General features: G+C 38.2%; 4 protein-coding genes across 4 annotated transcripts; all 4 read left to right on the forward strand.

Moving 5' to 3' along the window:
- The first annotated feature begins 4,878 nt into the window (after window positions 1-4,878).
- Window positions 4,879-6,772, forward strand: LOC113286848 (shikimate O-hydroxycinnamoyltransferase-like). Its single transcript, XM_026535476.1, has 2 exons — window positions 4,879-5,597; window positions 5,755-6,772. The coding sequence occupies exons 1-2, from the start codon at window positions 4,947-4,949 to the stop codon at window positions 6,673-6,675; spliced, it is 1,572 nt and encodes a 523-aa protein (XP_026391261.1). The 5' UTR covers window positions 4,879-4,946; the 3' UTR covers window positions 6,676-6,772.
- A 4,413-nt stretch (window positions 6,773-11,185) lies between these two features.
- On the forward strand, window positions 11,186-13,194 carry LOC113285396 (omega-hydroxypalmitate O-feruloyl transferase-like). The gene is made up of 2 exons (XM_026534293.1): window positions 11,186-11,850; window positions 11,982-13,194. Exons 1-2 carry the CDS (start codon window positions 11,845-11,847, stop codon window positions 12,900-12,902), a joined length of 927 nt encoding a protein of 308 aa, XP_026390078.1. The 5' UTR covers window positions 11,186-11,844; the 3' UTR covers window positions 12,903-13,194.
- On the forward strand, window positions 11,392-11,790 carry LOC113290419 (omega-hydroxypalmitate O-feruloyl transferase-like). The gene has a single exon (XM_026540028.1). The coding sequence runs from the start codon at window positions 11,392-11,394 to the stop codon at window positions 11,788-11,790; it is 399 nt and encodes a 132-aa protein (XP_026395813.1).
- Window positions 13,195-17,073: 3,879 nt separating the features above from the next.
- On the forward strand, window positions 17,074-18,174 carry LOC113290420. Its single transcript, XM_026540029.1, has one exon. It carries the CDS (start codon window positions 17,074-17,076, stop codon window positions 18,172-18,174), a length of 1,101 nt encoding a protein of 366 aa, XP_026395814.1.
- Window positions 18,175-24,051: the final 5,877 nt, after the last annotated feature.

The raw sequence follows: 24,051 nt of genomic DNA on the forward strand, positions 1-24,051 counted from the left end.
ACCAAAAAATTTATGACTTGGTTAGAAGCAATAAAAGCAATTTCAAATAACTAAGATCTGTTGTATAAATCGTTTAAGCATAAGTTTTTTTTTTCTTTTTTTTTTCTTTTTTTTTCGAGATAATCAAAGAACCTTTTCATCAATTAAAATTTGAGGTTACAATGAGTTTAAGATTGAAAATAAGAGAATATAAAGTAACAAAAACATACCGTAAAAGTACAATACCGAGAAATCCGACAAGAAAAAGAGAAGGATTACCGGAGTAAGACAAATACAAGTATGAATAAGATCCGATTAAATCGGAAGAGAGAATATAGTATTTCTGGGAATTAGCTTCCAACCATTTAGTTTGTTTTTCTTCTATAGAAAGATGTGCTCCCAAAGCATGAGTGATTTGCTCAAATCTCTTGTAACTATCGTCAAAAAGACCACCTATGGTGATTTCCTTGCCGGATAAGTTGATGATGAAGATTCCGATGAAGAAGATGAAGATTTCGTCATTGGAGAGCATGGAAAGCATCAATATTGATCTTAAAACCTAACCCAATAACCAAGAATCGTCATTAAAGCGAAGATAAACCCCAAAAGAGTGATAAAACCACCATATCTGTGTGGATAAGCAGGAAATATGATAAAAACTACACTAAACCACACTAAAAAACAAGAAATGATGAAGAAATCTGATCCTTTTTTGGTGAAATGTCTCTGGCTCTATAGGATATAAGTAAGGATAAAAGGTGGCCTTTATGAGTCAGGAACTCATGTTATTGATATCATCGTATGATGACTTTACCACTACATTAAAGTGAGACAGACTGTTCAGGTGATATTTGATTTTTATTCAGTCGATTATTATTGTGCTTGGGAACAAACTCAAACTTGCATATGTGGACTACAGTAAACAAACTTGCATGTGCGGACTAAAGTACCCAACTATAAATGTTGCGCGCCAGTATCTTGCTTCCTGTTGGATTTTTTTGTTAAACCCACCCAGGCTTTTATTCCTAGTTCCATCGCTGAAAAGCGGTTAAGAATATGAAGCAGAAAAGAGATCGAAGAAATGAATCGGTACCCCAACCTTCCACAGATGTAGATTATTCTCAAAATCGGAAAGCAGAGTTTGCTTCGTCGTGTCGTTGCTGCTCCATCATTAGTCCAAGGTCATGTGTCGGGGCATCAAGAGTGGTATGTAGATGAACCGGTACCCAACCTTCCACAGACGTAGATTATTCTCAAAATCGGGAAGCAGAGTTTGCTTCGCCGAGTGTCATTGGTGCTCCATCACCAGTCCAAGGTCATGTGTCGGGGCATCAAGAGCGGTCTGAGAATTTTTATAGATTGAGAGGTGGATTTTATGACTTAAAGGCTATTTATGATGGTCTACCCCCTGAAGTCCGAAAAGTGGTTGACAGATATCCCTGGCGGGCGATTTATAGTGTGAAGCCTAAAAAAAAACAATATAATTATGACAGTATTGATAGAAAGGTTGTGGACGAAGATGCACAGGTTCCATTTTATGGATTTTGAAATTGGTAGGCTTGTTTAACTTAACTTAAATTTTGTTTTTTAAATAATAATTAAATAATCAAAATAATTAATCATATATTATTCTTGTAATGGAAATTACGCCCCCTGATTTGTATTTCATTTGTGGGATCCCAAGTGGAATGGGATATCCGACACCATACAACCAAAATGAATGTCAATCAAATAATAAATGGCAGACGCTTCTTCCCTCGTTTATAGAATCAAATATACATGAAGATCATAAAGATTTGAAAGGAGGTGGGGCATTATGTTTAGCGTTGAAACTTTTCCTTCACCAAAACAAAAACTCATAAAATGTAGATGACTATCCCGAATTTGAAAGGGTGTTTATCTTATGCGTACTGGGTCATAAGTTCTTTACAAACTCAATTTATGTTTCTCGTATTTGTTGGTTTGAAGCGTTACAAGTGGCAAAGCACCAGATTATGACTGAGGCTCTGCAGTTTTAGCATAAAATGTATTGTGGGATGGATCAAGCGTCCATTGGTACACCTAACTTCACTGGTTTCTGGGACATTATAGAGGTAAATATCAAAATTATTATTTTTAAATTTTTATAAACAAATATAGATTAAGTCAAAATACTAAAATTACGGAGTAATTTGTAGTGTTGGTGGTACACCTACTTCCGTGTTGGTAAATCAATCCTTAAAGACGATACCCATAGATTTTGAATCTTGGACATGTACGTCTCGACCAACTGGGCGAAGGACACTGGCTGCGACTCCATTTTTGTTCAGAGGTTTCAACAGATGACTCGGAGATACAAGAATGTTGTTGTTCGCCCTTACATTGATTTTCCTGAGTATGGTGGTAATGATGAAGAACATATTCTTGATTATTCTCTCCGTAAAGTTTTTATTTACACTCCAGATTTGGATAAAGGGGTTTATTACCTGGGATAAAGACTGCAGTACCAAATACAAGGTATATATGCAATTGCAATTAACCCTCCACCACAGATGTAAACCTCTGCATAAGATTTTGATCGGCTGAGAAGAATCAATTGGGAGAGGTATGAACAAAATACAAAAAGGAATATTAATGAAGCGCAGTATGTCACCTGGTACAGGTCGATTGCGAAGCCTGTAATTGGAGCACACAACATGCACATCTATGGGTTTGATTTCCCAGGGCTATCATGCCAGATTCATGATGCAAATATCGTTCCTAGCCAGTCACCTCCAAAAGAGCCATGCTTTATGACTTACCCCACTATGGGTGCAAGTTCTTCATCGTCTTCGTCAAATATGCTCGGAATTCATTGGAGATGCCAAGTATTACTTCACAAGGTGAGCAAACCATGATACCCATTGTTTCCCAAGCTATAAAACGTGATTATCCTTACTACAATGTGGATGTCGGTAACGAAGACTTGAAGAGACAACTGAACGATATTAAGGCAAATGGGGGTTATACACTTGGATGTGTGTCGGAAATGGCAACGGACACAATATTTGGATTGACTCCAACTGTAAATGATGATGGGAATTCACAATCTTTCGATTTCACCAGGAGCAACAAATCATGGCACGATAGTGATAATACAGTGTTGGGAGAAACACAAGTACGACAGAGTACATCACCACAAGTATGGTACAGTACTTCATCACAAATTGTGGTTGTATCTCAACCTCAAGTAATTCAGCCAGATCCTAGGCAAATTTCATCATAATTCTCGCCTTACGACCCAAATGATTGCTACACTGTTACACCACCACCACATCAAAAAACAAGTTATATGTTTGGAGGATCGAGTGATTTCCAACCGAGTGCTTTCCAATCGCCTAATGTTGTTGAACCAATTTTTTTCCTTATGGAAATTTAGCTAATGTGTTGGCAATTGGATATTCCGGGTCTTGGAGAATTCTTGAAGATAACAATGAGCGAGTTGGCGATGAGCAACGTTAGAAAGATTGTAATTTTTAATTTTGCTACATTTGTAATTCTAGTTTTAAAAGTACGACAATTTGACTTAAATGAAATTACATATATTTAAAATTAAGCGTTTTACATTAGCTTCACTGAATTACATATGTTTAAAATTAAGCATTTTACATTAGCTTGACCAATGAGAAGTACTAGGTGGAACAACAATAAAAAAAAAAGGGTTGAAATTGTTCAACACTTTAAGGATTTCGAAACATTTTTCGAAACGAAAAGCCACATTTTTCCATCTTCGCCATTCAGCCAAAGATCTTGTTACCATCTCAATATCACTTTCACCTCTCAGTCTATATCGATTGACTTGCATAGTTAAAGCTACAAACTCATTTACTTCTTTCTTAATTGTACCAAAATGATTTTCTATTTCGCATATAGCACGACAACTCGGATTCCGGGTGTCACTGCAGAACCCGTCGTGAATAACCGCCCAGAAATTCACCCATGGATAGTTTGCTGAAGCAAGCAGAGTAAATAAAAAAGCATAGTTTCTGCAAATAGATTCTTTTTCTTCTTCAGTATACGGAGCTCGCCGAACTAACAAGGGTCGGGACATCTTTTTTCGACAAATTTGTTGAATTGAAGAATTTTTTTAAGCTCGGAGAAGAAGAGTAAAGAAGACTAGATGTATGAATTTGGAATTGAAATGAGGAGTATTTATAAAACTCAAAATTATAGCCGTTGGATCACAAGAGTTTTCAGCCATCCATATTTAGCCGTTGGCGGTTTTGGGAAAAACGCGGGAGAGTTCATCAGAGACGCTGGGATGTGATTGAAAAACTAGCGAGCTTGAGACACACGCCAGTGTTTCTGGCTCACACGGCAGTAAGTGTGCCTCAACCGCCCGACGTTTTATCAAGCGCGCCTATTCTTCCATCTCACTCGACAAACCAATAAACTTATTGCTTTGTTCATCTGTTTTACATGTTTGTTGAGTCCATAATGGGATCAAAATGAACAAAATTGATGTTTCTTGAGCCCATAAAAATTTCTTTAATAGACTAATAGTATCATCATTAACACTAGCATCCATCTAATTAATGGATTAGTTTTGCAACTTAAAAAACCATGCAGATGTCTACACAGGTAAAAACATCAATTTGACTATATAAAATTGACTACTGCATAACTTTTGAATAATCGAACTTTACTCCTCAACTGGTCCCACGAACTTAACTCTTCTCAACTGTTAACGTGGGATTGTGATTGGATTTTAAAATGTGAAAAAAGAATGAAAAACGGGTATAGTGGCTAAATCAGCAATTTCCGACAGATTTAACTAATTCCCCATTTACAAATCGAACGATTATGCATATGTACATTGCCAGGGTCACATATATATCCAACTACGAGTATCAACTCACAACTACCTCCTACAATCACAAATATTTCCCAAAACTATCTCTATATAAGTTACCACGTCTCTCGCAAGACTTCACATCACCAAGACGCTCATGGAAACCTTAATCCATCAAAAATGTTTGCCTACTCACTTCCTTCAGAACTCAAGCTCATTTGTTCTCAAAAGCAAAACCTTGTCCAAACTATATTCATTTCAAACAAAACCATCGGAATTTGGCTCCATTTTTGCCCCACCACACGTTGTAAAATGTGTGAAAGCAAATACAAATTCGGGTCCGTGGAAAAAAATGTTGGAATCCTTGCCTAGAATAGCTACCCATGACGATCTCAAGGTTGAATTGCAAAATGCTTCAATGGTTGTTCCAGTGGAGGTAACTGAAAGAAGGTCTATGTTTCTATCAAATATAGATCAATCTGTTAATATATACTGCGGTGCAATTGGTTTTTTTAGTGCTATTCCAAATTTCCCACCTGATTTAATCGCCAAGAAACTTGAATTTGGATTGAAAAGACTACTTGCAGAACACTATGATTTTTTAGCTGGAAGGTTGAAATGGGACAGTAAACAAGGACGTCTTGAAATTGATTGTAATTTGGCTGGAGTTGGTTTCATTACGGCATCTAGTAAGTTGTCACTGGAAGAGGTTGGTGATTTACAGTCCCCAAATACCGCTTTCGAACAACTTGCGCCTCAAAATTGGAATGAGCTTTGGCCCAAAGATCAGCCTCTATTTATAATGCAGGTATAAATTAATCCTCTTCAAAGTTTCACTTAAATGTACGCACACCTTATATCCTCTGCGTGCATATAATTCAGGTAATTTACTGTATTTAAAGAGTATTCTGTATGCATGCATTTTTTATTTATTTTTGGAACTTACTTAGTATGCAATTTTTTAGGTAACTGCATTCAAGTGCGGTGGAGTGTCTGTGGCGGCAGTCTATAACCACACAACACTTGATGGATATGGATGCATGATTTTCTTGGAACATTTAGCATCTATGACTGCGGATAGTCCTGATCTACCTTACCCCCCAGTCAATAACCGTCACCTTTTAGATGCTCGAACGCCACCCCATGTGACCGAAAAGCACGTCGAGTTCATAGATCTAGGTCGTATCGCTTATGCATCAACACCATCGGTTTTCATATCCAAAGCAGATAACCTTGAACGTAAAAATCTTCTCTTAACAGCAGAAGACATTGAAAAATTGAAGAAGCAAGCAACGGTATCAGCTTGCATTAGCGACACAAAGGGGAACAAATTCGCTTCTAGTGTCATCACTAGTTTCAACGTCGTTGCAGCGCATACATGGCGTTGCATGGCACTATTGAGATCCAATAAAGAAGAGTCAGAAACGCCGTCGACTTTTCTATTCCCGGTAAACATACGAGCTCGTTTAAGGCCACGGTTCCCACCATCATATACAGGGAATGCGCTTGTGAATGGTTATGGAATGGCAACGTACAAAGAAATTGCCAAGAAGCCCTTTGCCTATTTGGTGGAAAAGATAGCAGCAGGAGCCAAAAGAGTGAAAGACAAGTACATAAGGTCTGTGATTGATTGGAGAGAGTTACATAACGGTTACGTATTTGGCGATGTAATGATAACATCTTGGTGGAAGCTCCCTTTCATAGATTTGAAGTGTCCCTGGGGCAAGCCGCTAAGTATTGTCCCAATCGCGCATCAATGGAGCAATTTAGTGATATTAATGCCAGATAACAGAGAAGTGGAGAGCAAAGGAGTGAATGTTTTGGTCTCTCTACCCACGGAAGATATGGAGAGATTTGAGCATCTCTTTTACAAGCTCCTTTCATGAAAATCATTCACTTTCCTACTGCGCGCTACGATGGAATACATACTGTATTCGTGCCTCTCTCTCCTCTCTCCCTTTTCAAAAACCATCAAAAAAAAAATAAAAAAAAATAAACTCATCATCTTCTTCCTCCTTTGCTTAGATCCGGTCCTTTAGGGACTAGATCTGAGCAAAGATTTCTTGTTTCTAGTTTTACTTTATGTTTTGAATAATTTTATTCGCTATTAGGGCGATTTTTCTTCGCTAATAGAGCTATTTTATCTACACTTTTATAGTGTTTCATTCTATAGATTTGTTCGTGATTCGGGTTTTTAGAAATAAGTACATCGGGCGATTTGTCGGAGGCAAGATCAAATTCTTCTTAAACAGAATCATAGATCTAGAGTTTCTGGGCTTCTCGCTAAACATGAGTTTTTGGGAAAATCACTCCTCTCTAATAGGAGTATTTCTTTTCCAAGAAGAAAATCAATCAAAATGGTCGAACCGTGATTTCGAGTACCATTCCTTCTCCAATCTCTTCGTACAAGATTTGGGTGCTACCGTTATGGATCGCTCTTTCTCGTCGCAATTTATTTACGTTTTGCATCTTTTATTGTATTTGTTTCATGTTTATGATGTATTCTTTTTTCTTGAAAACCATCATGTAAACGTTTCTTAATGGAATGAAATACTAATGGTTGACTATCAAAAAAAAATAATACCAACATTGCAAATAGGGGTACCGGATTCCACAAGAGGATACAAAATAGATATAAGACGGAGGACTTTTTATTTTATCATATATGCATTTTGGTACCCTCCTGTAGAATCTGGTACCCTACGCCTAACGCCTTTCTCACTTTACTACATTACTGACTGCACTAGAATGGCGTCTGGGCTATATGTCGGGCTTGTTCTATAATTTTGAATAATAATTATCAGACGCAAATTTACTCATATGATAAAAATCTATCAAGGGCAATCTAATAATGATATCTCGAGGGCAATCTATCAAGTATTATCTCCGTCCCACTATTACGTGACCTATTTTATATCTAAATTTAGTTATAAAGTAAGTCACTTAATAATAGGGCGGAGGGAGTATTTCTTACTAAGACAACAAAGGACAAAGCCTTAGGACGATTATCCGTTAAAGAAGAGAAAATACTACTTTCATTTTTAATAAGAGATATTATAATTTGTTTTATCATTTTATCCTAAGAATAGGCTAATTTTAAAAAGTGATAGTAACTTTTTTTTAGAAATGGAGGGTATATTTGACGCTTCCTTTACACTGTGTATTTTAACTAAAAGCTACGGATACAAATTACATTACTTATAAAATGTGAAGCTACCATATAATTGTACAAATAATACAATTGAGTGAGTTTGGTTATATTGACCTAGTCAACTGTCTGTTTGGTCCTACAAATTAGTGTTTGGTCCTAGGGTGGACAATACACGCACGGGATGACGTCATCAATGATGTAATTACTTTTTGATAGTGGCAGAAATATCCTTTTGGAACTATATATAAACTCAATTATTAAGAGAGAAGGTAATCATTTTCAGATTTGTTTTCTCTCTCCTGTTGTTTTCATATCTACGTCCTCTCTTTATTTTTTCTTCCTTCTTTTGATGAAGATCTTGATGATGAAGAAGATATGGAAAACAACAACGATGATGATGATAATGAAGACGACGTTGATGAAGACGATCATGAAAATGATTCATCTTCTTCCGTTTTTTCTAGGTTTTTTTATTTAAAGAGATGATGAAGACGACGAAGATGACGAAGATTTTCGAGGTTCATCTCCGCTACTTCTCTAGAAGATTGTGTTGAAGATTAATCTACTGTTGTTGAAGGTTTTTGATGATGATGAAAATAATTCTTCTCTTTCTTTTTCTCTAAGGTTTTTGATTTACATAGACGATAAAGATGACGACGATTTTCGAGTTTCTTCTTTGGTGTTGCCATTGTGAAAGATTGATCTAGAAGGTTTATTCTTGTTGTGCGTTCACTTTAAAGAATGAACTCTGTTTTTTTTTGTCATAATAATGAAGTTTTTGCTCTGTGTTCATTTCAAAGAATGAACTTTTTTTTCATATTTGATTTGGTTTCGTTTTATTAGGTGTTCATTCGAAAGAATGGACCTTGTTTTTTGTTCATAACAACGGAATTTTAGTTGTGTGTTCACTTGATCATATTTGATTTAGATTGGTTTTATTAGTTGTTCATTTGAAAGAATAAACTTATTTTCATATAGGCTTTATTAGGTGCTTGTTTGAAAGAATGAACTCTTGTTTTGTTCGGAATAGTGGAAGTTTTGTCGTATGTGTATTCGAATGAATGAACTCTTTCTTTTTTTAATGATAATGAAGCTTTTGCTCTGTGTTCATTTGAAAGAATGAAATATGTTTTCAGATTTGATTTAGTTTGGTTTTACTTGGTGTCTGTTCGAAAGAATGTACTCTGAACTCTGATTCAAATGAACTCTGATTTTTGTTCATAACAATGAAGTTTGATTAGGTGTTCATTTGAAAGAATGAACCATGTTTTACTTTTGTTTTTGTTGTTTGTTCATTTGAAAGAATGAATTATGTGTATTTTTTTCACAAAATTGGTCAATTAATCCAATAACGACAATTCCTGGGTGAAAAAGACATGTAAAATTTGATACTGTTTAAATGGACAAAAATGTAAAAATAGTCAGGATGTAAACAGTTTCATCCTACCCATTTTCAAATATTTTTTCTTATTTTTAATTTAGATCAGGATGCATCCAGTTTCATCCTCGCTATTTTGTAAGTTTAAGTCATGATGAATCCAGTTTCATCCTCGCTATTTTTTTGGTGTCTATTTCATCCATACTATTTTTACATTTTTGTCCATTTAAACAGTATCAAAATCAAAATGTCTTTTTCACTCAGGAATTGTTGATTTTGGTCTTTTTAACCAATTTTGTGTAGAAAATACACGTGCATTTTGTGATTCTGACCACACTAATCTTGGCTGTCTAAGCTTAATTAAGGATATTCAAAGCTGCAGGTAGTTGAGTACTACTCCATAAGCTCCAAAATTATGACCGTAACAAGCAACAAATGGGAAAGTCACTTTTGCGTAGAGCTCTAATATGGTTGCTTTTTATGCAATTGTCTTCATTTACAGAACAAGCTATAGTTTAAGTTGAATACAATTGCCGTTGTCTACAGTCCTCATTAAGTTTGACTGCTTTTCCCCATGAGTATGTCTAACAAATGTTTAATTGCAGACTTCGAAGATAGACGATATAGGAAGGCCATCAGGTAGTCTTGTAATTGGGATAATATCTTTTGATGTAATTTTTCCTTTTCGCTTGTTCTTTCACTACCTCTGGTAGTCTTGTATTCTTTGTATATTCTTTCTCTTAACATATCTCTCTTTCAGTCAAAAAATATAGGAAGGCCATCAGGTGATCATATACATATATATATATATAATCTTTTTTCGGCTACATGACGCACATCTTTCATATACGCATTTCGTGAATCGTCGTTAGAGTTTTTGATACACTTTTTTATGTGCTTAAGGCTTTGTGATACCGTTATAATAAGTTGGTTGAGATAAGAAGTTAGTCGACATAAGTACCAAATATCTTCCAAAAAACTGTCCTTAACATAATGCAATTTTAAAGCCACTACCCACATCTAATCCCTAATTAATCCATTAAATTCTCAGAATTGCAATCCATCCATTCATAAGACACGGTCGCAAATAGATCATATAGGTCAGATCAGGTCGGGGGATTACGTGATAAATGCTCAACCCTAGCAAATACTTAGTACCCGACGTGGTCCTATGTCGGTTTCTATCATTTTTCAAGAAAAAGTGCATTGTAGCTTTGTTTGTTGAAATCAGATATAAATTAATGCGTGGGACTTAGGTTGGTTTGAAGCAATAAAAGCAAAAGATAAAGGAAGGTACGTTAGTTTCAACTAACTATCAGTTTAAATCTGTTGAAGTATACGTCTTTCATAAGAGGCTTGAATTTTCTACTCTAACTGAGCTTAATCCTTACTGTTAGTGACACAATTTTATCAACCATATTTGAGTATTAATTTAGATGTGGATGAATATCGTATGCCATGGTTAGTCTCAGAAAGTGATATAGCCCCATGGATTTGGACTTCGTTTAGTATTTTTCGTACAATTTTGGAGAAAATTCAGTTACTTCTTTATACGAGATGTGTTCGGTGTTCCGCACGAAAGCAATGCAAACTAATATTATGATTGATGGACACCTCATTCAAGGTAGAAATGTGTTTGATCACATTATATCTTGGTGCAGATAAAGACTGCAAAATATATACATATACAGCCACAGGAGTGACCACAAAGATTAAGCATCTATGGGTTATAGCCACAAATATTATTGGATCACCTAAATATTTAAGTATCAACTCACAACTACCTTCTAACAACAATCTTTCATTTTCCCAAAACTATCGATCTTTATATAAGTAACCACATATCTCACTAAACATCATACGATCAATACGCTCATGGAAACCTTAATCCATCAAGTATGCTTCCCGACTTACTTCCTACAAAACTCAAACTCATCTAATTTCAAAAGAAAAACCTTGTCCGAATTGTATCCATTTCAAACAAAACCTTCGAAATTTGGCTTCATTTTTGCGCCACTACACGTCGTAAAATGTGTGAAAGCAAATTCCAATCCGGGTCTGGGGAACAAAAAAATGTTGGAATCCTTTCCTTCAATAGATCCCCATAAAGATCTCAAGGTCGAAGTGCAAAACGCTTCAATGGTCGTACCATTAGACGTAACCGAAAGAAGGTCAATGTTTCTATCAAATATAGATCAATCTGTTAGTAATATTTACTGTGGTGGAATACTTTTTTTTAGTTCTAATCCAAATTTCCCACCTGATTTAATAACCAAGAAACTTGAATGTGGATTGAAAAGATTACTTGCAGAACATTACGATTTTTTAGCAGGAAGGTTGAAATGGGACAGTAAACAAGGACGTTTTGAAATTGATTGTAATTTGGCCGGAGCAGGTTTCATTACGGCATCTAGCAAGTTGTCACTGGAAGAGGTTGGAGACTTACAGTGCCCCGATCCTGCTTTTGAATAACTTGCGCCTCAAAATTGGAATCATTTTTGGCCCAAAGATCATCCTCTTTTTATAATGCAGGTGAATTAATCCTCTTCAAAATTTCACTTAAATGTAACCTTGTCCCATGCATATGCATGCATATAATTCAGGTACTTCAATGTATTTTTTATTTTTTTGGATCAACTTACTCAGTGTAGAATTTTTTATAGGTGACTTCATTCAAGTGCGGTGGAATTTCTCTGGCATTAGTCTATAACCACAAAGCATTTGATGGAATTGGATGCATGGTTTTCATGGAACATTTAGCATCTATGTCTGCGGATAGTCCTGATCTACCCTACCCTCCTACCAATACCCGTCACCTTTTAGATGCTCGAACACCATCCTGTGTCACCCAAAAGCACGTCGAGTTAATTGATCTAGGTAGTACCTTACATGCATCAACACCGTCGATTTTCATATCAAAAACAGATAATCTTCAGCGTAAAAACCTTCTTTTAACAGCGGAAGACATTGAAAACTTGAAGAAGCAAGCAATGGTATCAACTTGCATTAGCGACACAAAAGAGGATAAATTTGATTCTGGTGTCATCACTAGTTTCAACGTCGTTGCAGCGCATACATGGCGCTGCATGGCATCACTCAAGTCCAATAAAGAAAATTCAGAAAAGCCGTCAACTTTTCTATTCCCAGTAAACATACGAGCTCGTTTAAGGCCACGGTTGCCACCGTCATATATAGGGAATACGCTTGTGAATGGCTATGGAATGGCAATGTACAAAGAAATCGCTGAGAAGCCGTATGCATATTTGGTGGGGAAAATAGCAGAAGGAGCCAAAAGAGTGAAAGATGAGTACATAAGGTCTCTGATTGATTGGAGAGAGTTGCACAACGGGTACGTTCATGGAGATGTAATGTTAACATCGTGGTGGAAGATCCCATTCACAGATTTAAAGTTTCCCTGGGGCAAGCCGCTAAATATCTGTCCCATTGCGCATCAATGGAGCAATTTAATGATATTAATGCAAGATAACAGAGAAGTGGAGAACAAAGGAGTGAATATATATGTTTCTCTACCTAAAGAAGATATGGAGAAATTTCAGAATCTCTTCTACGAGCTCCTTTTATGAAGATCATCCACTTATCAACTGCACGCTACTTAAATTACTGTTTAATATGTGACAATCATGCTTCAAAGAATAAGATTAGTGCAAAAACAAAAAATAAAAAACAATGCCATAATCACTCTTTAATTAAGGGTGCATTTCATTGTTTTATTCCATTCCATCAACGTGTGTGTATAGGAATTAGAAACAATTATGAAGTAAGCCCATTTCATGTTTCGATTAATATCTTCTCGGCCCACAGTACTATAGTTTGTCTTCAGCTCTACAAGTCAAGAAGCAATTTCTTTTTGTTGAAGTTTGTGGCACAAAATTAAGACTATACATGTCCTCTTAAGTAATAGATAAATGAAACTGTAGGGGCGAAATATCGCACAGAATTAATACATAGCCTTGCCCTCACTAAGACAACTACTAGCACAAATGAAGAGAGAAATTAGGCGAAGAAATATAACGAGACAAAAGAGACAAGCACAAAGAACGCCCACGCAACGAGCATGTCAAGAAGAGTATGAAGCAGCGACGTCTTCCCAACGCCTGGCGAATAAGATAGAATAGGCAGAGATCAACTAGTAGAGATTTGCACGTGAACTTAGTTGTCTTCTACCATGACAATTGGCTATATAAGGATTCAAATATTGAAGAGAGAGGCAAGTTGAAAAGAAAAAGAGTTGAAAACCACCACTAGAAGAAGAAGAAGAAACCACTAGAGCTAGCTTTGTTTATCATCATCCTTCTTATATGTATGCATTTTTGTGATATAAATAAGAACATCATATTCTCCATACAAAACTGGTGTAAAGATCATATCTAGTGTCAAGGGGTATATAATATCATTAATGTTTGAGTTTATCTTCATGACTTAGACTTAGTATTTTTATCACTTCATTGGGTGTAGTTGTGGGCTTTTCTGCAACTACATTTGGCGCTAGAAACATGGAGGATCTATCCTCGCATGCTAGCATTCAGTCCAAGATCACCACCTGTTAAAATTAAATTTAGTTTCACCACCATCGTTTTCCTGTCCCCCATGAGAAATTTGTTGTTTGGTCGATAGGAACTGTTATCCTCCTGAAAGTTCACGACGCCTGATCCACTTTACAGATCCAGTAGATAGTGCGCAAGAAAGTTCAAACTCTTCAGAAAATTCTCTCCGTTGATGGAACTAACAAGATCTCATAGGAAACAGAACGACAGGACTTGTATCACAAAGCAAAATCTCGTGGTGACACGAAAATAAAAAGGAGATGTGGAAGAAAACAAAGGAATGGCCAAAGAATCTTCTGTCCACAGAAATATGCAGTGGATCAGAAAAGATCATGAGAAAGAAGGTGGGCGAGTTGGAGTTACTATTGAACAAACAGAAGCCACCATCACTATAAGAAAATACAAAATAAAGCTCACGCATCGGGAAGAAAGGGAAAGAGCACTAATCGCAGAACGGGTAAACCTCGCGGTCAAGTATGGACGATCGTTGATAGAAACCCATAACCTGAAAAGAAAGGTGCAAGAGTATGAGTTGGAGATAGAATATGGGGAAAGATACAAGTAATACCGTAAAGCAAAAGAATTCGCTGAGAAAGAACAAAGAGAACCACGAATGGAGGAACAAATACGGAATGATGCACAAAAGCAGCTGGATATGAGAAGAACAGCGCGAATGAACCATTGCAAGAATTGGGGAAGAGCAAATCGGCACCAGGTATGGATAAGAAGAAACGATGACGAACATTAGTAGTGTAATGCCATAGTATCACTGCAAAAGATATTAAGGAATTTCACGATAAAGTGCTAAGGCGAGTCTTTAAACGCAACTTCAATGGGGCAGAAATATATCCGAAGGAGAAGGATGAATCCTTGAAAGAATGGCAGAAACAACCAATAGTATTTTGTACAGAGGACGTCCAAAAGGAAGGAGCACTGCATGAAGAAAACTTGATCGTAACCTTAATAATAAAATCAGACTGTCAAGATGTAGACAGTGTAATACCGCCTATGGCAGTAGAGAGGATTTTGGTGGACATTGGAAGCTCCGTAGATGTGCTATTTTATCATACGTTCAAGGCGATGGGATATGATGACTTAAATCTCGCACCAGTAGAATATGATATATTTGGATTCAACGTAATAGCGACAAGACCCAAGGGAAAAATCACGGTGACAATACCAGTAGACATGTTGGAAACAATTGTGACATTCAGTGTCGTGGAAGTGGATACCCCTTACAATGCGATTATAGAGAGGCCCTAGATACACGGAGTTAGAGGGATCACATCTACCTTCCACCAGTGCATTTGCTTTCCCGTACCAGATGGGATCGGAGAAGTCAAAGGAGACATCATGCAGGCGAAAAATGCAAAGATCTAAATGTGCGACACCAAGAGGGACGAAAACAAAAAAAGAAAGATAAGAAGAAAAGGGCGAGAGAAACCAAGAAAGAGAAAGAATTCCAAGTCTATATGGTAAAAGCAATTGATGGCAAGGGAATCCCAGCGAAATCCCTGAAAAAGAAGGAGAGCACGTACACCATATAAGGGAACTGACGCCTCAAGGGGAGCCCACACCAAATTTTACAGCGGAAGAACCTACAAAAGACGTCAATCTCGGAACAAAGGATGAGCCCAAAATGGTGAAGATAGGGACGACGGTGGAAGAAGAATAGGAGAAAAACCTAATACGATTGCTTAAAGACTATCAAGATGTCTTCGCGTGGAGTATGGGTGAGATGCTTGGTATAGATCCTTCTCTCGCCTGTCACAAATTAGCTATCAACCCATCTGCGAAGCCAGTTAGACAAAGGATACGAAAGATAGAGATAGTATACCACGAGCAAATCGAGATAGAGCTACAAAAAATGACCGACTCAGGAATTATTAGACCACCAAAGTATGCATAATGGGTCGCAAACATGGTAATAGTCCCAAAGAAGAACAAGAAAATTCGCATATGTATTGATTTCACTAACCTAAACAAGGCATCCCCAAAGGATAACTATCCGCTGCCAGATATCCCCCAGACCGTAGAATCAGTCACTGGTTATGAAAGAATATCTTTAATGGACGGCTATTCAGGGTACAATCAAATACCATTAGCAGAAGAAGATCAGGAGAATACGGCGTTTTTCACACCAAGAGGTCTATACTGCTACAACAGAATGTCGTTTGGACTGCGAAATGGTGGGGCCACCTACCAGCGAATGGTGGAAGAAGTATTTAAGCCATGGATACCCAACACCTTAGCGGTCTACGTTGACGACATGCTGGTAAAGAGTAAAAAATCTGTTAATCACGCGAAATATCTGGGAGAAATGTTCGAGCAAAGGCGAAAGATTAAAATGAAGATAAATCTGGCGAAATGCATCTTCGAAGTCGCGTCAGGGAAGTTCTTGGGATACATCATCTCTAAATAAGTAACCCAAGTCGACCACATCGAAGGAAAAGCTATACGAGAAATGCCCTCACCCTCCACCATCAAGGATGTACAAAAATTAAACGGTCTGGTCGCGTCATTTGGAAGATTCGTATCGCGCTCGTCTGACAAGTGCAGGAATTTCTTTAACATCTTGAAGAAAGAAAGTAAGTTCGCATGGACACAGGAGTGTGAGGCCGCTATACAAAGTATAAAAGATTACTTGGAAAATCTATCAATGCTGCAAAAGCCCGATCCAGGCGAAGATCTACTGATATACCTTTCCACCACACGTTATTCACTCAGCGCAGTATTGCTGCGATCTGACCAAGGGATAGAAAAACCAATCTATTACATCAGTAAAACTTTCAACTCTGCTGAGCGAAATTACATGAAGATAGAAAAACTCCTCCTCGCGTTAGTTTATGCGAATCAGAAACTTTGTATCTATTTACACGCGCACAAAGTCAAAGTCCTCACCAAAACACCCATCAAATCTGTTTTAAAATCCTCCAAAAGGGTAGGAATAATTGAGAGATGGAATGCACAGATTGAGCAGTTCGGGTTGAGTTATGAAGTCTTATCTTCACCAAAATCCCAAGTAATAGCAGACTTCATCGCGGAATTTCCCTTAGAAGAAGATGATCATGTAAGTGAAATGATGGATATTGACGAGGAACGCCCCGACCCGAAAGACCTGCTTAAGGCGGATAACCTGAGGAGATGGGAGATATTCGTAGATGGGTCGGTAAACAGTTAGGGAAATGGGATGGGAATTGTCTTCGTCTCACCAGCCGGGGAAAGAATAGTTCATTGTTTCAGATTAAAGTACGAAATTACGAATAATGAAGCTGAGTATGAGGCAGTAATCCATGGATTAAGATTGGCAGTTGAAATGGGGTTGGAGGACATCGGGCTTACTAGTGGTTCACAGTTAGTCATTCGCCAGATAGACGGGCGATATAAAATCAACGATCTCGTGCTGCAAAGATATTCACAACTAGAAAAACAGTATACGGATCGCATCCCAAGTGTCATATGGAGACACATATGTCGGATAAACAATCGAAATGCAGATGACCCCGAAACAAGATTCATTCGCATTGACAGCTTGAGGAAACCATCAATTGACATTCGGGGATGTGCTGCGAAGATTATATACATGGAAGATGATACGGGAAATGTCGAAAAAAATGATTGGAGAGCCCAAATTCACAGATATCTACAAGATAGGGAAACACCCCGTGATAGATTGGAGGCACATAAACTCAAGAGTAGAGCGACAAATTATGAACTTCGCGTCGGAGTATTATACAGAAGATCTTTCCAAGGGTCGCTTTTAAGATGCCTGTCACCTGAAGAAGGCATTGAGATAATGACAGCTATACACTATGGGGATGCTCGGAATCATAGCGGAACCAGATCTTTGGAACTCAAAACTAGAGGGCAAGGTTACTATTGGACACACATGCACGAATATGCAAAGGACATCGTGACTAAATGCGAAGAATTTCAAAGGTACGGGAAACGCATCCATGCACCAGGGAGAACCTTGAATTCCATATTAAGTGTTTGGCCCTTCGCAAAATGGGTCCTGGATATAGTAGGACCCCTCGTACCAGGCAGTAAACAGCGAAGATTCTTGATTGTGGCAACTGATTACTTCACGAAGTGGGTTGAAGCAAAGGCGACACAACACATCAGAGACTCCGATATCTTCTCTTTCATATTCGAACAAACCATATGCAGATTCGGGATACCGGTACAATTGGTGTCAGACAATGGGAAGCAATTTGAAGAGAATAATATCGCCATGTTTCTCAATGCATTCAAAATCCAGAGTGGAAAGTCTACTCCACTATACCCATAGAGTACAATGGTCAGGCAGAGGAAACTAATAAGACCTTGGCAGATATTCTGAAGAAAAAACTGATGGCCATCACAAGGGATGGTACTAACAGCTCGACAACACTCTATGGGCATACAACACAACACGACGAGAGGCTACTGGAATGTCTCCCTTCTGTCTAACATATGGAGTAAAAGTTGTGCTACCAACAGAAGTCATCATACCAACCACTAAGCGTGAAGCCTGGGAAAAGAACTTAAACACAGATCTCATACTAGCGAAACTCGATGACGCAGAAGAAAATAGGAAAATCGCGCTACAACACATGATCAACTATCACAGGAGACTATCTCAGGAATATAACAAAAAGGTCAAACCAAGACGCTTCAACATTGGGGACTTGGTGTTGCACGAAATCCCACTATACCAGAGGGAGTCAGGAGGAAAACTTGCAAAAAAATGGGAAGGACCTTATATTGTGAAAAACATTGTTGGGAATGGAGCCTATGAGCTAACAGACAAGGATGGAGAGCACACGCTCACACATCCATGGAATAGCACCTATCTCAAAAAATATTATCCATGAAACATCAATTTATGCAATTAAAAAGGGGGAAGAAGTGTACTCGACATCTATTCCCAGAAGATATGAAACAAGTTCTCTTGACATGAAAGCGAGCAAGCCAAAGGCGAAATCAAAGCTACACTACGAAGCTGCAAAATTTCTCGTAAGACCTCAATAGGGGGCAGCAAGATACTATTAAAACCTCTACCTAGGGAAGCTGGGACTACGGTTATGGCGTGTCAACTTAGTTCGCACAAAACTGTGCGACCGGAGGACTGCATAGTGTATAAGAGGCGACCCTTAAGCCCTAACGCCCGTCATAGCTGGTGATCCTGGAAAAGTTACTTATATTGGGGAGAAATGCGTATCCACTGGAGGCCACTGAGAACGAACCACTCAACGAATAAGTTCTCCGGTATGGGGTGTAAAAGCATGCCAGTGGAGATAGAAGATGGCCTGGAACTTGTGTTGCACCCGGTCCAAAGAAACCCCACCTAGGGTGTGATCTTATGCCTAAAAAGCCACATAGGAGAAAAGCATGAGGTTGCGACAACACTGGTCGTTGTATCACCGGATGGGTGAAGCCCAACTGAAATGGTTTTGGGTGACCTCCTTGAAGGGGCGATTCAGGGGGAATATAAATGGACGACACCCTCCATTAGGGAGCTGATTGTGTCAAAGACGACAATTTACTAGGGTTTTCTACTCACGGGAGTATCTAGGCTTGGTACATTGTCGCAGAATAGCCTGAGGAGGTAAGAATACTAACACAGATAAGGAGAGAACGATGTCAAATGACTCGCAAGAGCACATGGAACTGAGATCTCGTCGCCCAACAGGTGGAAGACCCTACTCAAGGCGACCATAAGTCCTTGAAAATTCTATGTGGGGAAGGCAGTAAGACCTTACCTAGGAGGCGATTAAGACCTATATAAGTTCACGCGAACACAAGCAATCTAAGGAGCGTGAATGGACATTGAGGTACAAAAGCGATTCACTGATGCAAGAAGGAAACACACTCCTCTCGAGCTAAGTATACCAGAATATTCTTAATAACTAAAGCATGAGCATGACCATGCCACTGCATTCACCATACGCATTGAGATTTGTTTCACTTCGAAAGATTTGATATAAACCAGGAGAATCATCATATAAAGCCTTCGCATCAACGTTTTAGCTATATACATGAACTTCTCATCGCAAAAATTACATAGCACTACACTAAAAATATAAACTTTGATTCGCACAAGTACCTTTCATTTAGGAAGTCTACCAAGAAGATGGGAAGCAGAGGCAAGCAGGGGAATGGTGCTTCCCACCTCCTCACGAAGAGATCACATTTCGCAAATCGCACAGACATAAAATAAAAAGAATGTAAAAATTCAATCAATTTTTTTAGATTATTTCTTTAGATTATTCAAATATATGCCCGTTGATAAGGTTAGAATACATAAGAGAAACCGAGACATATAAACAAAAGCATGTAAAACACACGATCAAGATCTTTGTCCGCGAAGTCACATCACCAGCAGCGCATTAAATTACCAGAGCAACTGGGATCAGTATCACCGGAGTAAATAGGATCAGTATCGCGAGGTGACCCCAAACTAAGACACGAGCAACAAAATAAGTCCTCCTAACAGACCCGACGGTTTAACCATTCCGAAGAGTGACTAGAGGTGACTCCAAGCTCAAAGCGAGAACTACAACGAAGTAGACCCTTCCAACAGAATCGGTGGATAGCCCTTTCCGAAGAGTGATCCTTCTGACAGGATCGGCAAACAACTCTTTCCGAATAGCGACTTGAAAACCGAACAGAGCATTGAGTAACTGAGAAGAAATACCGTCATGCTTACAAGAAAAAAATACATCCATAAAGGTCCCCAATCATAGTGAAAATCCCTTGAAGACCCCTTGATCAGAGCATTAAGACAAAATCCAGATCTGCAAAATAAGAGAGCGCCGAAATAAGAAATAAAATCCTAAAAACAATAAGAAGAATACAAAATATGAAAAATTGGGGCAAAAACCTACCAAAAAAAAGAACACAATAGCAGCAGAAAAGAACACCCCATGACCTACCATGGAAGTCAAGAAACTAAGGGAAGAAGAGAAGAAGTCAAAACAAGACAGGAAGAAAGTCGGAAAAATATCCCTTTCCCCGTGGGGTATTTATTTAGAGAGCAATAAAGACACACCACCGGGAATCAAGGAAATCAATAACACGTTCAATGACGAGTTGAAAATGTGGAAATACGTTGAACAAAGACAGAATGAATACAGAGCATTAAATTATCGCATTATTCCACTTACATAAGAATAACGCGAGAAGAGGCAAAATGTAGGAGAGAAATACGCACAGAATTTAATACATAGCCTCGCCCTCACTAAGAAAACTACTAGCGCAAACGAAGAGAGAAATTAGGCGAAGAAATACAATGCGACAAAAGGGATAAGCACGAATAGCGCCCACGCGACGAGCATGTCAAGAAGAGTATGAAGCAGCGACGCGAGAGATAGCAACGTCTTCCCAAAGCCTGGCGAATAAGACAGAATAGGCAGAGATCAGCTAGCATAGATTTGCAAGTGAACTTAGTTGTTTTCTACCATGACAATTGGTTATATAAGGATTCAAATAATTAAGAGAGAGGCGAGTTGAAAAGAGTTCAGTCAAGAACAAGAGTTGAAAACCACCACTAGAAGAGAGAAAGAAGAAGAAATCGCTAGAGCTAGCTTTGTTTACCATCATCCTTCTTATATGTATGAATCTTTGTATTCTCCATACAAAACAGGTGTAAAGATCATATTTAGTGTCAAGGGGTGTATAATATCATGAATGTTTGATTTTATCTTCATGACTTAGACTTGGTGTTCTTATCGGTTCATTTGGTGTAGTTGTGGGATTTTCCGCAACTACAGAAACCATTTCTTCCGTTCTCGATGTTAAAAAATACTACGAAGAGACATCAACCAGATTCTACTATGGAGTAAAGTCAATGGGATTTTGAGATGGTAGGCCGAAAACACAAATTAAACATAGAAGGCGGAAACAACAGACTACAAAAGAAATAAAATAACAATCAGCACAAACCTATGATTCATCATCCATCTATTAAATAAATAAACGAGGAGATGCTAGTACATGGTCGTAACTCTCTAGAATCTAGATTAGCTCTGGAATAATACCAAACCATTACAGCTCCCTTGGAGCCGAGCACTATCTGGTGTAATATCTACCCATGTAAAATTTCCAGAAGCAGCGTCATACTGAAATAAGATTCTTATTTCTAGCAGTTGTTCTCTAAAGTTATTGCGGTTGCATGTGTAAGCTATGGGATGAAAATTTTCCTGTTGTTGGAGATGAGCGTCTACCGCACCCAGATTGATTATACGATTCGGCCACGGAGAAATGTTTTCAAGTATAAAACTGAGCAGAGCTTGTACCTCTGGAAGGGTAAACCGCATGAGAGTATTATAAAAATAATCATATTCGTTAAACCCTGAATAAAATCCATGATCGTGCCACTCATGACCCCAAAAGTTTTCATCCGCGATGAGAGTGCCCTCCGACCTACAATCAGGCCAATTTATCCGGAAATACGGTATTAAAGTACTCACTGGGTAATTTGTTATAACCAGGCTCGGTTGGGCTCCGTTAGGGGCTGCTACGTTCTGTCGTGGCCAAAGGCCATGGATTGCGAAAAGAACACCATGGACTTTTCCAACACAGTCTTGGTTGAAATTGCATCTGCTTTTTCCCCACTAGATAGCCAATTCAAATTCCAAGATTTCGCTAAAACTTGATGTAAACGAGAGTAATAAGATCACCAGAGAAACTAGAAAACCTGACTTTACCATTGCAATTGTAGTGTTACCTGTTTTATCTTCCTTTTTTGACTTTGGAGTTATGATTTCAAGAACTCGAAACCACTAAATACTTCTGATAGACGTTCAAAAAAGACTATATTATGAGAAAATGTTAGTATAATGGTATCTGTTGTAATTCACGTGACTTTATCTGTTCGAGTCATTAGTCCAAGTCTTGAGTTACTAACAACTCATGAACAATAAATATAGATGTTGGGGTAGGCTGACTGGTAAGTGCCCTCACTAAACAAAGTTATTACTAAAGAATAAAAGAATGAGAAGGCAATACAGGAATCCATTACCCTTTTTATTTCTTATTCTTAAACTGTACATAGTACGTACCTTTAAGGGTTATTTATACTAGTTGCAAAATCCGAGAAATACTCCCCATAGAGATAACTACCAATGTATGGGTGCCATGTTATGGTACATCTTTCCTATGTTGGGTGATTGTGTGGTCCTCACATAAGACGTGCCACTTGTGGATCAGCCACATTACACAACACTCCCTCTTGGATGATCCACCGTTTAAAAAGATTTCCATCTTGTTTGCCGGTAAAACTCCAAAAGGATAAAATCCGAGCAAAGAGCATAATAAAAGTATGTTTTCTTCGTCAAATCTTGCCAGAAAAACTTAGCACCGGTGGTTTTAAAGTGATGATGATCGTCACAAACTTTCTTCCATTGTTGGAACTGCGTCAGGAAAACCATTTAGGACAAAACCTGAATACTGGATGATCATAACAATATTGTCGATGCAGCTGGTTTGGCTTTGTGTAGAACTTATCAGGAAAAAATGTGAGTGGTAAAAACCTGAACCAAAAATATAATGTAACTCTCCAGTCACTGGTTCTGCTAGGGAAGTCTATGGGTATGCATCTCTTTAGATTATGGTCACCATTCTAAGATTGTTATCTCATTAAAAACCTCGTCAGGAAAACCCATTGGGACAAAAACCTGAACGTAGGAAAACATGATTTCTCAAAACAGTGTTGGATCCGCAGATGTTGCCTCGTCAAAACCTTGTCCGGAAAAATCCAGAGGGACAAAAACCAGGACGAAGGAAAAATAGTACAACATTTTGAACTGCGGATAACATTGGATTCGCATGCCTCATTAAAACCTTGACAAGGAAAAACCCAGTGGGAAAAAACCTTGACTAAGGAAAAAGAGTACACGACGTAATGTCCAATATGCCCATATTCGTAGTCTTACATGGCTTTACTCCCCCTGATGAGAAGCCTTCTCGGTTGATCATTATGCCTGGTAGTATTGCCTAGAGTTCCGAACCACCCTTTAAAGTCTTCAGCAGCTCCAGCTTCTTTTAGTTGAGAAAATAAGTCTGATTTTCCTCTGTGCAATTTTCTTAATGATCATCTGGTTCTGGCAGCCTTTTATATATTCTCTACTAGCTTTTTCTGAATAATCATAATTTCCCGGAGGATAAACAAGTTCCTCTTTTCCAA

The sequence above is a fragment of the Papaver somniferum genome, chromosome 6, assembly GCF_003573695.1.
Source record: "Papaver somniferum cultivar HN1 chromosome 6, ASM357369v1, whole genome shotgun sequence".
In the NCBI taxonomy this organism is placed as follows: domain Eukaryota; kingdom Viridiplantae; phylum Streptophyta; class Magnoliopsida; order Ranunculales; family Papaveraceae; genus Papaver; species Papaver somniferum.

Bases quoted from the DNA above. Each gene is read 5' to 3' on its own strand.
- LOC113286848 (XM_026535476.1), top strand. From the start codon at position 4,947: ATGGAAACCTTAATCCATCAAAAATGTTTGCCTACTCACTTCCTTCAG. The intron at 5,598-5,754 runs GTATAAATTAAT...GCAATTTTTTAG, and splicing joins AGCCTCTATTTATAATGCAG to GTAACTGCATTCAAGTGCGG.
- LOC113290420 (XM_026540029.1), top strand. From the start codon at position 17,074: ATGGGAATTGTCTTCGTCTCACCAGCCGGGGAAAGAATAGTTCATTGT.
- LOC113290419 (XM_026540028.1), top strand. From the start codon at position 11,392: ATGTTGGAATCCTTTCCTTCAATAGATCCCCATAAAGATCTCAAGGTC.